At 45.6% G+C, this 16,872-nt stretch overlaps 1 protein-coding gene across 8 annotated transcripts in view; it reads left to right on the top strand.

The window, feature by feature from the left end:
* Positions 1 to 16,872, top strand: part of LOC109904603 (nesprin-1) — a 162,521-nt gene that overhangs the window by 80,933 nt on the left and 64,716 nt on the right. For 7 of the 8 annotated variants that reach the window (XR_004202676.1, XR_004202677.1, XR_004202678.1 and 4 more), the window contains 22 exons: positions 141 to 323; positions 537 to 680; positions 1,206 to 1,361; positions 1,686 to 1,850; positions 2,117 to 2,289; positions 2,519 to 2,672; positions 3,854 to 3,997; positions 4,413 to 4,577; positions 4,840 to 5,157; positions 5,765 to 5,920; positions 6,082 to 6,252; positions 6,542 to 6,868; positions 7,063 to 7,215; positions 7,501 to 7,668; positions 7,840 to 8,019; positions 8,138 to 8,284; positions 8,554 to 8,679; positions 11,413 to 11,589; positions 13,994 to 14,259; positions 14,362 to 14,611; positions 14,698 to 14,973; positions 15,109 to 16,746. Coding sequence is in view for 3 of the 8 variants with exons in the window: in XM_031787821.1 (XP_031643681.1) it covers positions 141 to 323; positions 537 to 680; positions 1,206 to 1,361; positions 1,686 to 1,850; positions 2,117 to 2,289; positions 2,519 to 2,672; positions 3,854 to 3,997; positions 4,413 to 4,577; positions 4,840 to 5,157; positions 5,765 to 5,920; positions 6,082 to 6,252; positions 6,542 to 6,868; positions 7,063 to 7,215; positions 7,501 to 7,668; positions 7,840 to 8,019; positions 8,138 to 8,284; positions 8,554 to 8,679; positions 11,413 to 11,589; positions 13,994 to 14,259; positions 14,362 to 14,611; positions 14,698 to 14,973; positions 15,109 to 16,746 (5,637 nt within the window). In the remaining 5 variants the exon portion in view is untranslated. The remainder of the gene's footprint in view (positions 1 to 140; positions 324 to 536; positions 681 to 1,205; positions 1,362 to 1,685; positions 1,851 to 2,116; positions 2,290 to 2,518; positions 2,673 to 3,853; positions 3,998 to 4,412; positions 4,578 to 4,839; positions 5,158 to 5,764; positions 5,921 to 6,081; positions 6,253 to 6,541; positions 6,869 to 7,062; positions 7,216 to 7,500; positions 7,669 to 7,839; positions 8,020 to 8,137; positions 8,285 to 8,553; positions 8,680 to 11,412; positions 11,590 to 13,993; positions 14,260 to 14,361; positions 14,612 to 14,697; positions 14,974 to 15,108; positions 16,747 to 16,872) is intronic. The other variant, XR_004202679.1, reaches the window with a different exon arrangement.

The following is a 16,872-nucleotide window of genomic DNA, read 5'->3' as shown; positions in this document are numbered from 1 at the left end:
TCTATTAAAGCGCTTCTAATCTGTCCAGGAAACCTTTTGTCCTTAAACACATTTGGCCTTGCAAGCACATTTGATTGAATTGGACATTATTTTTTAAAGAATGCATCTTATCTCTTGGCCATTCTGTCTCCACCCCCAAGGAGTTCCTGAGTGACAGGGAGCAGGGCCACTCCAAACTAAATGCTGTGGTGCTTAGTGGTGAGCTGGTGGTCAGTATCGCTGCCAAGGACAGAGTAGATGCTGTCCGGGCCAAAATGAGCAGTGCCAGAGAAGACTGGAAGACTCTGATGTCCAACTTGCACCAGAGGGAGACTGCCCTACAGGTAATCAATTGATGTAAAGTACAGCATGTGAATCCTTTAAGTGGTGAGAATATGTCATCTATTCAGTTTGTAGAAAATAAAATACAAATTCACACTCATTGTACTTTACTGTGTCTCGAGAGCAAGCATTTTGCAATTTTAGCAATTTGTGTAATGCTCAAACCTGTTTTGAATTGTGTATCAGAGGGTGCGTGTGTTTCACTCCTATTTCAGAACCTCCAGTCTCAGATGAAGGACTTTGAGGCGAGTGTGGAGCCTCTTCAGGAGTGGCTGAACGGGACAGAGGTTGCTGTACAGGAGAGCAGCACACGACTCCATGACCTCACTGCCAAAAAGCAGGAGTTGCACAAGCTGCAGGTATACATGGCTTTCAGCCTGTCAAATCACGAAGAGCTATCCTCATAACTGTCCCATCATCCCACCAATCACCATGCCCTGCCAGGCACCAGCATGGCCGTTATAGAAGCTCACCATTTCAGCTCAGTCACTGTGAATCAGTGATGGAGTTCCTTCATCGCACTGTCAAAGCTTAACATAACTGTTCACTGCTCATTTCTGCCCTGCTATCTATCCGATCTATTTTCAAATGCTTCTGCTGCATGTGTGTTCAATGCGGCGTAAATAATAACTGTTTAAAGAGTTGACACTTAACAGCCCTGTTCAATGTTTTCAAAAGCTTCAAACATCTTTGTCTGTTGTGTTTATTAACCTTCTTTTGATTGCCATGTCAGTATTTCATGTTCATAACATTGACCCAGTCTGCTTTTTCTTCCATGTCATGACAACCCTGGTCTGTAAGTGTTTATGTTAACGTGGCTAACTGTCTCTGTGTGTTGGCTTGCATGCTTCTGTCTCTGTGATAACCTGCTTGTGCCCTTGCAGTCTGTGCTCGAGGAGTTGGCCTCTCAAGAGGTTCAGCTGATAAGGCTCAGAGAGAAGGCCCAGCTACTGTGGGATGGACATGCGGCCAGAAAGAGCTTTGTCCACCATGTCTCGCAGCTCTCCGCTCAGTACTTAGCTCTAACCAACCTGACCAAGGTAACTAACACCTGCCTGCCCGCCTGTCCACCTGCAAGAGGGCAGGCAGGAGGAACTAGACTGAGGTTTGAGTCACCTCTCCGGTTAAAATGATGTATATAGTCAATGAATTTCCAATCTTATAGCTGAAAAATGAAATACTGTAACCAAGAATGTAAACTTAATTACTGCTGCTCTTCTTTTATTCCATACTGAATTTGACCCCTATGGCATTTGTATACACAAACCCCAGGTTCACTTTGAGTTGAATTTGTTATGAGTGTGCAAACGAATGAACACACAGAGACTGACCTATGACATGTGCTATGCTTTGTGGTTCTACAGGAGAAGGCTTCCCGTATCGACCGTATCGTCAATGAGCACCAGCTGTTCTCCCAGGGGCTGAAAGAGCTGCAGAACTGGGTGGCCGACACCAGCCACATGCTGCAGACCTACCGCACTCCCACAGCAGACAAAAATGTCCTGGACAGCAGGATGATCAAGCTGGAGGTACAGTCAAACCACCTCTGACCTACGTCAAGCTAAGATAAACTTAGCTAAGCTAAACTAAACTAAGTAAAGCTAACTAAACTAAGCTAACTTTTTATTAGCTAAAATTAAATACAATCAACTAAACTAAACTTGGACTTGGATTATAGAGTAAAAGTTGTTTTAAATCTCCAGTATGTTATGGGTAGCTAAGTTAGCATTGCTCCTGCCTTCCAGATGTCTGAACTCATTTTGTAATACATGTATTGACCCTTGATGTGTCTCAGGCGTTGCTGACAGCACGTCAGGAGAAGGAGATCCAGCTGAAGATGCTGGTCACAAGGGGAGAGTCTGTCCAGAGGAATACATCAGTAGAGGGTGTACCAGTAGTCTGCAAGAACATCCAGGACCTCAAAGACTCCTGGGATACCCTGCTTTCCGCCTCCATCCAATGCAAAAGGTTAGCTTCTCTTTTTAATGTCCTGAAAGATTAGAATGCCTTAGTAGAATACTTACTGGGTTATGATAACATCTGATCAAATTGAATATTTGTTTTTACTGTGAACATTCTGAACACAACTGCCAACTTAAGAATGTTGGTCAATGTTGAGACAGTGTACAAGTGCCTTTAGTTGCGATCAGCTAACTGTGTGATATATTTATGTGTACTACACTGTATTCCCTCACAGCCAGTTGGAGGGAGCCCTCTCCCAGTGGACCAGCTACCAGGAGGACGTGTGTCAGTTTGTGGGCTGGGTGGAGCGTGTTGAGGAGAGCCTGGACCCAAGAGACAAACAATGCTCCGAGATGAGAGACAAAACTGCCAACCTGGGCAAAGCCAAGGTACCTGCGGTCATCTACACTGAGTATACCAAACTTTAGCAACACCTTCCTAATATTAAGTTGCAACCCCCCCCCCTTTCCCTCAGAACAGTCTCAATTTGTCGGGGCATGGACTCTAGCATTCCACAGGGATGTTGGCCCATTTTGACTCCAATGCTTCCCACAGTTTTGTCAAGTTGGCTGGATGTCCTTTGGGTGGACCATTCTTGATACACACAGGAAAATGTTCAGTGAAAAAGAAACGCCAGCGTTGAAGTTCTTGACACAAACCGGTGCGCCTGGCACCTGTCCTGCCCATTCACCCTCTAAATGAATAAACGTCTCAATTGTCTCAAGGCTTAAAAATATTTTTTTTAACTGTCTCCTCCCCTTCATCTACACTGATTGGTGAATTTAACAGGTGACATCAATTAGGGATCAAAGCTTTCACCTGATCAGTCTGTCATGGAAAGAGCAGGTGGCCTCAATGATTAGTACACTCAGTGTATACTACTTTTTCTTACTGACAGTCAATGGGAAATGTGATTGCAAACAATGAACAGTGAAAGGGGAAATAATATCTGGTGCCGGTGCCAATAATAATGGTGAAAGAGGACATCTTTGTCATGTGCCTCTGCCTTGTGAAACATTTTGATAAAGTGACACTAACACAGTGTCATGCCATGGTTTGCTTCAGCTTTAGACAAATAATAACGGTGAAAGAGGACAACGGTGAAAGAGGACATCCTTGTCCGGTATTTCATTTTTTTTGTATCTATTAGGATCCCCAATTAGCTGCTGCCGAGGAAGTGGCTACTCTTCCTGGGGTCCAAACAGATAACAATACAACAAATAAAATACATAATATACATAAATATACATTGCACTACATTTACATTACAATTTAGTAGGCACTCCTATCCAGAACTAACAACAGCTAGTGCTTTTATCTTAAGATAGCCAAGAGAGACAATCACATATCACAGTCATATCCCAACCACGTATCAATACATACAGTAATACAATATATAATACAATGCACAATACAATAGGAGGGTGCCTCTGCCTTATAAAAAGTCACCAAATGCCAATGTAATAGACGTTTCGTTTTATCCTAAACTAACCTAACCCCGTGTCATGCTGTGGTTTAAATGCAGTAGAAACATTCACATTAGGCCTGATCCATGTTGTGTCTGTTTCAGCTTCTCTATGAGGAGGTTCTTAGCCACAGCAGTCTACTGGACACCATCACCGTGAAGGGAGCCAACATGGCGGAACACTACGTCACCCAGCTAGAGCTCCAAGACCTGCAGGAACGATACCACACCGTCAAGGACAACACCAAGGTATATACAGTACAGCAGTGAAGCATCCATCTCCTTCTCATATGTTAGTATCACTTGCCAGACTTATCAAATCAAAATACAACTGCACCGTGAAATGTTTACTTACAAGCCCTTAACCAGCAATGCAGTTCAAGAAATAGAGTTAAGAAAATATTTACTAAATTAACTCAAGTAACACAATAAAATAACAGTAACGAGGCTATATACAGGGGGTACCGGTACTGAGTCAATGTGCGTGGGATACAGGTTAGTCGAGGTATTTGTACATTTAGGTACATTTAGGTACGGGGTACGGGAGGGATACCTTGTTGCATTCCTCCCGTGCACAGTGGCTGTGTGAAGACACAAGTCTCATGTTATCATTTCATATTTTTGTAGTAGTTACATGTCTAAATATTTGTTTTTGTGTTTCCAGACTGCGGTGGGGAAGGCAGAAGAGCTGGTGCAGGTCCACCAGGAGTACGAGAGAGGCCTAAATGTGTTTGAGGCGTGGCTGGAGCAGGAGCAGGAGAAACTGGGCTGCTACACACAGCTAGAGGGGGATGTGGACACTCTGGAGGAGACGCTTCAGAAACTACAGGTCATAACAAGAACAGACTGCTGTTTCCACATACAAGAACCAAAGAAGAGTGGCTTTTCCCATTGATCTTGTGCCCTGACGTATTGAATATAATGGACCATACTCCCAAATTGTTGTCTAAATGTATGTTATTCAGCATGGGGAAAATTGCCTAGCTTTGCCTGTCGGCGCGAGATGTATAACGGCGTTGGAATGTCCAGTAATGTTTCGTAATGTTCAGTCTGAATAACAATGACAGCTGCCTCTCTGCATTCATTTCCAGGAGCTGCAGGTCCAGTGCACGGAGGGCCAGGCCCTACTCAACACCCTGCTGGACAGTAGAGACCAGGTTGTGCCCTGGGGTGTCCCCCAAATCGAGGACCGGGTCCTGGAGACCTTGCAGCAGAACTGGAATCTGTACCAGGGTAAGCTGGGAGACACTAGGACCCAGCTCAACAGTACCCTGGCCAAGCTCCGCCAGATGGAGCAAAAGTTTCAGGGTCTGGACAGCTGGCTGAATAGCATGGAGAGCAAAGGTCAACTGAGGAGTCATCGCCGGTCGGACCGTGCCACCAAGGACGCTCAACTCCAACTGATAAAGGTCAGCATCTTCTTCTACAGCGCCTGAGTTTCAGTAGATGATGTTCGATGTTTGTATGTCTCTCTGAGCTTGTCTTCCAATAGGAGGTGCTGGTGTTTCAACAAAGCCCTGTTTCAACTGACACTTAAAATTTGGGAAAATTAGGGCCAATTTTGAGCTGACTGGATTGGATTTCTCAAAATCGAGCTAGCGCGGCCCTGTTTCACAACTGGTGCCTGCTCGATTACAATTTGGGCTGGTGATGCTGTTACTATGCTCTATGATCACTGCTGGATGCTGACACAATGTTTAGCTAGCTCGTCTGGGCTTGTTGCTGTCTGGTTTGCTTGGTTAACTAGCCAATAGCCAATGCCATGGCAAGCAGGGTAGGAATTAAGCTAGCTAGCTAGTTATGCTAACGATGACGCTAACTGTTTAACTAACTAGCTAACACCAGCAAGCTAAAGACATGGCTCTGAGCCTGGCTGGCACTGGCAGGAGTATGGGTTTACTTCAAAGTGCAAATAGAAACAGGGCTTAAATTGTGTGTCTCTCTCTCTCTCTCTCTCTCTCTCTCTCTCTCTCTCTCTCTCTCTCTCTCTTTATCTCTCTCTCTCTATGTATACAGAGTTGGCAGGAGGAGGTGCTAGTGTACCAGGAGGAGGTGGAGGGTCTGAGTGTTCTAGCCCAGCAGGTCATAGATGAGACCCACATCAGCAGCCGGGTCAGCACCAGAGCTACCCAACTCACCTCCCGCTACCACGCCCTGCTACTGCACCTACTGGTACGACCTGCTCAGTTACACACATAGGCAGGAACACACAAGCATGCACACATACACACACACACAAACCTTGGACTAATTTACACACCCCAGTTTGCTACCACAGTGCATAATCTCCATTTCTATCGTTTTTTCTTGGGCTGTCTGTTGATGTACTGCAGGAGAGCATCAAGCAACTACAGGTGGAGGTGTGTTGCATCGAGGAGGCCCAGAATGTGTTCAGGACCTTCTCTGATTGGCTGAGCTCGGCCAAGAACAACTTCAGCACCATGGCCATCAGCATCAGTGTAGTAGACCGTCTTACCATGGAGAGGAAGATGAAGACACTGGAGGTACAGTAACAGACTCTTCCTACAGCCGCTGCCCTGAGTCTGGCGAGAGAGACTACAGTCTGAGCTTCAGCTAAATGTAAGCCATGCCTCTAGCAGCTCAGTTGGTAGGCAACAACTTTTATGTCGCAAAAGTAAGCTCTTTTGAAATACTTTTTTAGTGCGGACCTAGTGTACTTCATCACAGTGACACTACCAAGTCTCAAATCTCTTTGCTTTCTTTCATCCTCTGAAAAGGTTATGGTCACAGGCGTAACTGCTTCTGTTTACTCTCTGTGTGTCTTTTCTCCAGGCTCTTCAGGGTGACATGGAGCAGGGCCACAGCTTCCTGAAGACGATGCGTGAGAAGACAGAGCGGGCCGTGGCCTTCCTGGAGGAACCAGAAGCTGAGCAGCTGAGGGAGGAGGTGGATGCTCATAGATCCCAGCTAGAGGGCCTGATGGCTGGGCTACGCACGGAGCACAGCTCCCTGGAGAAATGCATCTCCCTCTCCAAAGACTTCCTGGACAAGTACAAGGCCCAGGCACAGTGGCTCGCTGAGACCAAGGCTTTGTTAAGCTCACCCATCGAGCTCAAAGCTGAGCTCTACCAGAAGAAGGCCCAGTTAGCCAAATATAAGGTACATAGGCTAGCTGATGTCATGCTAATCTGCTTGGTAGGTCACATGCTGCTGTGTTTACTGTTGATAAACTCAACTTCCCGATCGATATCTGTCTGTCTGTCTGTCTGGTTGTGCTGCGGTAGAAATAATACTTTTCAACAACAGCTGAATGATTTATTGACATTTTAAAGAAAATTTTCTTCCTCACATAGACAATCCAGCAGACAGTGCAGTCCCACGAGTCAGCGGTGAGGTCAGTGGTTGAGAAAGGAGAGGTTCTGCTGGATATGGTCTGTGACCCCACCATCAGAGACAACATGAACAGGTTGCAGACTGACTACCAGGAACTCTGCACTGCAGCCGAGGTAGGTGTCCTACATTTAAAGCTGTAATGCTGCGCTTTGGACTCAATGGGTCTACGCGCTACCGTTATACTACATACACTTCTAGCTAGAAGAGTTAAAGGCGCCCTGAAAAAATACCATTAAACATAACCCCTAAACGTCTTAGAATTGCTACCACTTGCAGTGATCATCTACTACATTATTAGTGAGCTTCCATCATCTGTAACCATCTTACCTGATTGGTGTAGCTGTGGAGACTTCTACTGTAATTGTCTATGAGAGAAAGTGTTTTGAACTTGTTTTCAGAGCCAAGTCCAGAGTCTGGTGGAGTGGGTGAAGGAGCATGAGTGCTACAACAGTGAGCTCCAGGAGGTGGAGAAGGGGCTCCTACAGATGTCCAGTAGGCTGGTCACCTCAGACTCCATGCAGACATGTAGTATGGAGACGGCCACACAACAACTGGCCCGCCACAAGGTGGGTGACTGACTGATGTTAAGGAATGGAACCGTATGAGAATCAATTAGAATGATATTATGTAATAATTGCCATGGAATTATGCTTCTGAAGTTCAAAACCAACAATCTAAAATGCAATTGTTGTCTACTACTTTTTCTAATCTGAACTCTTGTCTGTCACATTTCTTAGGCAATTATGGAGGAAATAGCTAGTTTTGAGGAGCGCCTGACCAGTCTGAAGGAGAAAGGAGATGACTTGGTGTCCAGCTGTACAACAGACCAGATGCAGGCTAAGACCAGCCAGCAGGTCAAGGCTCACCATCAGGGCACCAGAGACAGCTACTCAGCCATCTGCAGCAGCGCACAGTGTGTGAGTGCTATAGTAACACGCTACGCTGCTCTGCTCTGTTCTACTCTCTTACTGTTTCCATCTCCCTCTAACCTGGCTCATCTTCTCACTTGTCTTGGTGTGTCTGTGTCTTCATCAGGTTTACCAGAGTCTGGACAGAGAACTGCAGAAGCATGTCAGTCACCAGGACACTCTGCAGCAGTGCCAGACCTGGCTCTCCACCGTCAATGAGGAGCTACTGCTGCACTGTCAACCTCCCTTTGGCATGCAGGAGGCCCTCAAACAGGTGTCTGACTGACTGGTTATCCTCTTGCTCTTTTATAGGCAGAGAATGAGAATCAAATGACACAGTAATGTTGTTTCCATGACAACTGGGTTATGCCTTGAAGTTCTGGAATTTCATCACCATTCTGGATTCCTTCATCAAGTCAAATAGAAGGCTCTGCTTCTGACCTCAACGGGACAACCTGATTAATTAATATAAATAACGGAAATGAACAAATGTTTTATCAAGCTGATGACATTTGTCTGTATATTCCCCTATGACCTGTACAGGTGAAGCACTACAGGGCTCTACAGGAGCAGGCCAGTACGTACCTGGACCTGGTGTCTTCTGTGTGTGACTTGTCTGATGATGCTGTGAGAGCCACCACTGCGGAAGTCCAGCAGGTCAAACACACGGTGTGTGGGCTGGTCTTAATGTACATTCACTTCTGGTCATCACATTGTCCCTACAGTATTGACAACAGGGTTTTCCCCATAAGATTCAGTTTCAAGTATTTGGCATATGTAACATGCTGACCACACCGCTCGTGTTGCGTGCGAGATTTACACATACATGTTATTCAATCATTGCACACACACTGCTCGCGTGCGTCAATGAGCATCTGTGTGGCCAGGCGCTAAAATAGAAATTGGTTCTATTTGTGAAGCTCAATGCGCTGCAAGTTCAGTCTCTCCCATCTCCTCATTGGTTTTTGGAAGTGTATACCCACATGGGTGATTGAAAGATTAACTGAGGTCCGCACTCCAGTCGGTTGTTGTATTGCACCGTAAAGTTGGTTGCCAAACGTCATATAAAGTCCAAAGAAGAAAAGGAAGCTTGAAGGAAAGAGGAGAGATGATGAGAAATGAAATCGGTTGACCGTTTTATCTGTGGATTAATTGAGTACATGTGCATTTCAGGTAAAATCACAACCCAATGTTTATATCCCAGGACGAATTAGATATGAGTGTGTCTATCAGAGTTCAGTGTGTCAAATTGGAGGGCCTTTAGTCCGTGCCTCTGGCAGTCTCTATGGGGGTGCCACAGGGTTCAATTCTTGGCCCGACTCTCTTCTCTGTATACATCAATGATGTCGCTCTTGCTGCTGGTAAGTCTCTGATCCACCTCTACGCAGACGACACCATTCTGTATACTTCTGGCCCTTCTTTGGACACTGTGTTAACAACCCTCCAGACGAGCTTCAATGCCATACAACTCTCCTTTTGTGTCCTCCAACCGCTCTTAAATACAAGTAAAACTAAATGCATGCTTTTCAACCGATCGCTGCCTGCACCTGCCCGCCCGTCCAGCATCACTACTCTGGACGGTTCTGACTTAGAATATGTGGACTACTAGAAATACCTAGGTGTCTGGTTAGACTGTAAACTCTCCTTCTAGACTCACATCAAACATCTCCAATAAAAAGTTAAATCTAGAATTGGCTTCCTATTTCACAGCAAAGCATCCTTCACTCATGCTGCCCAACATACCCTCGTAAAACTGACCATCCTTACCGATCTTCGACTTCGGCGATGTCATTTACAAAATAGCCTCCAATACCCTACTCAATAAATTGGATGCAGTCTATCACAGTGCCATCCGTTTTGTCACCAAAGCCCCATATACTACCCACCACTGCGAACCTGTACGCTCTCGTTGGCTGGCCCTCGCTTCATACTCGTCGCCAAACCCACTGGCTCCAGGTCATCTACAAGACCCTGCTAGGTAAAGTCCCCCCTCAGCTCGCTGGTCACCATAGCAGCACCCACCTGTAGCACGCTCTCCAGCAGGTATATCTCTCTGGTCACCCCCAAAACCAATTCCTCCTTTGGCCGCCTCTCCTTCCAGTTCTCTGCTGCCAATGACTGGAACGAACTACAAAAATCTCTGAAACTGGAAACACGTATCTCCCTCACTAGCTTTAAGCACCAGCTGTCAGAGCAGCTCACAGATTACTGCACCTGTACATAGCCCACCTATAATTTAGCCCAAACAACTACCCCTTCTCCTACTGTATTTATTTATTTATTTTGCTCCTTTGCACCCCATTATTTATATTTTTACTTTGCACATTCTTCCACTGCAAATCTACTTTCTATATTGTATTTACTTCGCCACCATGGCCTTTTTTTGCCTTTACCTCCCTTATCTCACCTCATTTGCTCACATTGTATATAGACTTATTTTTCTACTGTATTATTGACTGTATGTTTGTTTATTCCGCGTGTAACTCTGTGTTGTTGTATGTGTCGAACTGCTTTGCTTTATCTTGGCCAGGTCTCAATTGTAAATGAGAACTTATTCTCAACTTGCCTACCTGGTTAAATAAAGGTGAAATAAAAAAATCAATAGCAAGCTAGCTAGCTAAATTACCATAAATGTTAAATGCTTTTTGACCTGTCCCCAAATTAATATAATTGGTTGATATATAATTGTTTTTGTTTTGATATTTCAACCTGCGTGTCCTCATCGCTCATGGTGTGTGTGAACAAAATCAATGTGCGCGGGATGGCACACGTGGATACACACACGTGCCCATTTTGGTCAGCAATAAATACACACATCTTACTCTCGCAAGTTCTCACAATAAAAAAAGCATTACATTTCACATCATTAGATTTCAGGGCAAATATGTAGGCCTATAACAGCCCTGGTGACAGTCTGTTACTGCTCTCTTGCCAACTCCTTATGGAATTGTCATACAAAACATGACGTCTGACTTGACAATGACATTGGAGTAGGCAAAAACACTAACAGACCTGGGACCAGGCTAATAAGTATGCATACAACAACCAGCAAAGGAATCATAAAACTAGTATACAAAAAGACCTACCACAAAACAAGCCAATGTTCAATCCTAGAAAAAAAGGTGGTATCTAGAATCTAAAAGGTTTCTTCGGCTGTCCCCATAGGAGAACCCTTTGAATAAACCTTGTTGGTTCCAGTTGAACCCATTTGAGTTCCATGTAGAACACTTGACACAGAGGGTTCTACATGGAACCAAAAAAGAGTTCTACCTGGAACCAAAACGTATTATGCTATGGGGACAGCTGTAGAATCCTTTTGGAACCCTTTTTTCTAAGAATATGCATAGGTTGACTTCCTTGTTGTTCTGCACTCAGCTGTGTACTTCATGTTGTACTGGACAGATGGAGGAGAGGATGTTGAGCTCCCAGGAGCTATGTGAGGGCTGGAGAGAGATAAAGGAGCAGAAGCAGGAGCTATCTGATCAGTTCCAGGACATGGAGCAGCAGCTTCTCAGCCTCTCCAGAAGACCAGCGGAGCTCGAGACCAAGATCGCCCTCAACATGCTCACCCAGGCCAAGGTAGGAGGCAGGGTTAATCCCACAACATGCTCATCCAGGCCAAGGTAGGAGGCAGGGTTAATCCCACAACATGCTCATCCAGGCCAAGGTAGGAAGCAGGGTCAATCCCACAACATGCTCACCCAGGCCAAGGTAGGAGGCAGGGTTAATCCCACAACATGCTCATCCAGGCCAAGGTAGGAGGCAGGGTTAATCCCACAACATGCTCATCCAGGCCAAGGTAGGAAGCAGGGTTAATCCCACAACATGCTCATCCAGGCCAAGGTAGGAAGCAGGGTTAATCCCACAACATGCTCACCCAGGCCAAGGTAGGAAGCAGGGTTAATCCCACAACATGCTCACCCAGGCCAAGGTAGACACCTGATGACAGACCTAAGTGGTTGAAACATTGTCACCAATTAACCACATCAAATAAAATTGTATTTCATGTGCAAAGACAACAGGTCTTTGTCTTTACAGTGAAATGCTTACTTACAAGCCCTTAACCAACAATGCAGTTTTAAGAATGTATGTACTAAAATAAACTGAAGTAAAAAATAAATAAATACAACTAAAAATGTAAAATAAGGACATTTGAAAAATAACTAATAATTAAACTGCAACAATAAAATAACAGGGAACATAGACTGCAGTGTGCAGAGTAAAAACTATGCAGTACCAGTCAATAGTTTGGACACCTACTCATTCAAGGGTTTTTCTTTATTTTGACTATTTACTACATTGTAGAATAATAGTGAAGACATCAAAACTACAAAATAACACAAATGGAATCATGTAGTAACCAAAAAAGTGTTAAACCAATCAAAATATATTTTATATTTGAGATTCTTCAAAGTAGCCACCCTTTGCCTTGATGACAGCTTTGCACACTCTTGGCATTCTCTCAACCAGCTTCACCTGGAATGCTTTTCCAACAGTCTTGAAGGAGTTCCCACATATGCTGAGCACTTGTTGGCTACTTTACCTTCACTCTGCGGGCCAACTCATCCCAAACCATCTCAATTGGGTTGAGGTCGGTGATTGTGGAAGCCAGGTCATCTGATGCAGCACTCCATCACTATCCTTATTGGTCAAATAGCCCTTACACAGCCTGGAGGTATGTTGGGTCATTGTCCTGTTGAAAAACAAATGATAGTCCCACTAAGCGCAAACCAGATGGGATGGCGTATCGCTACAGAATGCCGTGGTAGCCATGCTGGTTAAGTGTGGCTTGATTTATTAAAAAAAGCACCAAAGCACCATCACACCACCTCCTCCATGCTTCATGGTGGGAACTACACATGCAGAGGTCATCAGTTCACCTACTCTGCGTCTCACAAAGACACAGCAGTTGGAACCAGAAATCGCAATTTGGACTCATCAGACCAAAGGATAGATTTACACTGGTAATGTCCATTGTTCGTGTTTCTTGGCCTAAGCAAATCTCTTCTTATTATTGGTGTCCTTTAGTAGTGTTTTCTTTGCAGCAATTTGACCATGAAGGCCTGATTCACACAGTCTCCTCTGAACAGCTGATGTTGAGATGTGTCTGTTACTTGAACTCTGCGAAGCATTTATTTGGGCTGCATTTCTGAGGCTGATAAGTCTAATAAATGTATCCTCTGCAGAAGAGGTAACTCTGGGTCTTCCTTTCCTGTGGCGGTGCTCATGAGAGCCAGTTTCATCATGGTTTTTGCGACTGCACTTGAAGAAACTTTAAAAGTTCCTGAAATGTTACTCATTGACTGACCTTCATGTCTTAAAATAATGATGGACTGTCATTTCTCTTTGCTTATTTGAGCTGTTCTTGCCATAATATGGACTTGGTCTTTTGCCAAATAGGAATATCTTCTCTATACCTCCCCTACCTTGTCACAACACGACTTATTAGCTCAAAGGCATTAAGAAGGAAAGAAATTCCACAAATTAACTTTTAACAAGGCACACCTGTTATTTGAAATGCATTCCAGGTGACTACCTCATGAAGCTGGTTGAGAGAATGCCAAGAGTGTGCAAAGCTGTCATCAAGGCAAAGGGTGGCTATTTGGAGAATCTGTTTAATACTTTTTTGGTTACTACATGATTCCATATGTGTTATTTCATAGGTTTGATGTCTTCACTATTATTCTACAATGTAGAAAATTGAAAAAATGTAAATACAAACTTGAATGAGTAGGTGTGTCCAAACTTTTGACTGGTACTGTATAATTTTAGGGATCACTGTCGCACTTCCATCTTCACTGGATCCCTATAAAGATCCCTAAGTTTGAACTCTCCACGTTGAATCTAGATTCAATAAGTGTGTAACAGTCAATATCAGTTTCACCGATTAGCAGTTTGCTCATATACAAACCACTAACACAGCAGGAGATCAAGCAGGCACATTGCTCAAATACAATTAATCTCTCTCCACTCTCTCCAACAGGAGTTTAGCCAACAGCTGCAGAATAAACAAGCCACCCTATCCAGGATGACAGAGAGTGTGAGTCGTCTGACTGCGGGCCAGGATAGCCCGGAACATGGAGAGATAGGGCGTCTGAGCCATGCCTGGCTGGGGCTGTTTCACCAAGCTAACAGGCTGAAGGGCCAGAGACAGGAGGACCTGCAGAGGATCCAGGAGTACCACAACTGCATCACAGCCATGGAAGCACTTTTTGAGCAAATGTCTAAGGAGTGGGATAACCTGGCCAGGTGGGGTCATCTATCTCAGTCTTTTTTCATTAGAATATGCCTTAACTTTGAAAAAGAGTCATTATAATATCCAGTAATTTTATATTTTCCTATCCTCCCTAGGACTGATGCTGAAAGTTCATCTGAGCACTTGGAGGCGCTGAAGAAACTCGCCGTAGCTCTCGGAGACCAGAAGGGAACTCTGGAGGACCTGAAGGACCAGAGGCAGAAAGTCACACACCACCTGAACCTGGATGACAAGGAGCTGGTGAAGGAACAGATCAGCCATTTTGAGCAGCGCTGGGTTCAGCTGCAGAGCCTCATCAACAGGAAGATACAGGACTCGGTGCTGACCCTGGAGGACATGGCCAAGGTGTGTGTGTGTTGTAAAAGGCAGAATACACATTTCAGTTCTAATCAATGGACAATAAAGTATCTATTTTACTCTGTTCTATTCAGGTGGAGGCCCGTCTAAGGGAGGCCAGGGAGTGGGCCGAAGAGCAGCAGCCAGGCCTTTCTGAAGCCATGAAGATGAGTCCTCCTCCAGAGTTGGCCCAAAGCTTCCTCTTCGACCACCTCAGCATTTGCAGCGAACTGGAGGCCAAGCAGCTGCTTCTGGCCCAGGCCATGAGTGATGCTGACCGTCTCCTGGCTCACCTGGGGCTCAACGAGTGCCAGCGCCTGCAGCAGCTCATCTCAGACACTCAGGCCGAGGTGGAGTCACTCAGCGTGAAGGTGGGAGAAGGTTTTTATAAAAGGCCATTTGGGTTTCTCACCTCTCCTGCACATGCACAGATACCTTATGTTTACACTGTAACTCATGTTACAAAAATATATATTTATTGTATTTTTTGTACAAATTAAATAAAGGTGGTTCAACGCAGGAAGCACCTCAGCAAGGCCTTCACTGAGAGGACCCAGTTCCTGCAGGCTGTCAACCAGTCCATCACCTGGGTCCAGCAGAATGAGAAGAAGGCCCAGGCTGAGGAGTACATTGCACTGCTACCTGACGACCTGGCCAAGCAGGTTAAGGCCTGCAGGAACATCCAGAGCAGCCTGAAGGCCTACCAGAGCGAGCTGACCTCCCTGTGGTCTCAGGGCAGAGACCTGATGAAGGACGCCACGCAGGACGAGAAGGTGGAGATGCTTACCAAGCTGCAGGAGCTGCAGAACATCTTTGAAAAAGCCCTGCAGAAATGTGTCCAGAGGCTCCAAGAACTGGACAATGTGCTTGTCTCCAGGAAGTACTTCAAGGCAGACCTGGAAAAGACGTGTCAGTGGCTGAAACAAGCAGACATTGTGACCTTCCCTGAGATCAACCTCATGAATGGCGACTTGGAGCTGAACGTGCAGCTGTTGAAGTATCGGCAGATAGTAGAGCAGGCGATGGAATATGAAAACCTCTTACTGATCGTCCAGAGAACTGGTCAGGAGATCCTGCCCACTCTGAATGAAGTGGACCACTGTTACTTGGATGAGAAACTCAATGCCCTGCCACAGAAATACAACAGCATACTGGCTCTGGCCAAAGAGAAACAGGAGAAGATCGAGCAGGCCATCCTAGCCAGAAAGGAGTATGCCTCCTTCATAGACGTGACTCATAAAGCATTGAAAGAGCTTGAGGAGCAGTTCCATAACTTAGGGTTGCAGCCTGTTGGTCTGCAGACAGAGGAGGTTGTGAATTTACTGAGTGACTACAAAGCTCTTCAGGTAGATCTGGGCAACCTTGGTCTGGCTGTCAGCGAACTGAACCAGAAGAAAGAAGGCTTCCGCAGCACCGGTCAACCCTGGAGACCTGAAGAGTTGACCCAGCTGGTGAGTCTTTACAATGGGCTTAAGAGGCTCATCGAACAGCGGGTGGAGCATCTCGACGACACACTGGAGTCCTTCGAGGACCACAAGGCCATGGCCATGCAGGTGGACTCTGAGCTAAAGGCTACCAAAGAAGAGCTAGTCAAGGTCAACGCAGAGACCCAATCGGCGGAGGAGAGGCTGAAGAATTACCATGCCCTGGCTGGGAGTCTTCAGAGCGCCAGCTCTCACCTGTCCAGACTCATGGAGCAGATGGATAACTTGGCTCCTCAGCTGGACAAGGCTGCCCATGACGCTTCCAGGGAACAGGTGGTCCTTTGGCAGGAGGAGCTGCAGTCCCTACAGTCTGCCGTGGGGGAGCTGATAGTGGAGTGTGAGAATAGGTTTGTCCAGAGTAAAGACTTTGAGACAGAGGTGAAGAGAACGCTGGACTGGCTGCAGCATATCAGGGATGAGCTGGGCTGTGCTGTGGTAGTGGTGGACGTGAGGGTAGAAAAGGTCCAGGAAGAGATCAGGAAACAGCAGATAATGCAGGATGAGGTTCAGTCCAGGCTGAGGATCGTGGAGGCCCTGAGCAGTAGGGAGAAACAGAAGTACACCAGCGCCAACGAACTGGTCCCAGCCCACGTTGACCTGAGCCTGGAGGAGATGGCCAAGCTACAGGCTGATGTACAGCAAGCAATGAGTTCCAAACAGGTAAGAAAATATCATACTGTCTCAATATATATTACAATTTAAGGGAGTTGGGTTTTTTCCTGAGTTTTCAGAAATCCCGGTTGGAGAATCTGAGAACTTTGGGAAAGTTTATGGAATTTTGCAAAC

Source organism: Oncorhynchus kisutch, linkage group LG14 (assembly GCF_002021735.2).
Source record: "Oncorhynchus kisutch isolate 150728-3 linkage group LG14, Okis_V2, whole genome shotgun sequence".
Classification (NCBI taxonomy): Eukaryota; Metazoa; Chordata; class Actinopteri; order Salmoniformes; family Salmonidae; genus Oncorhynchus; species Oncorhynchus kisutch.
This window is presented reverse-complemented; position numbering and strand designations above follow the sequence as displayed.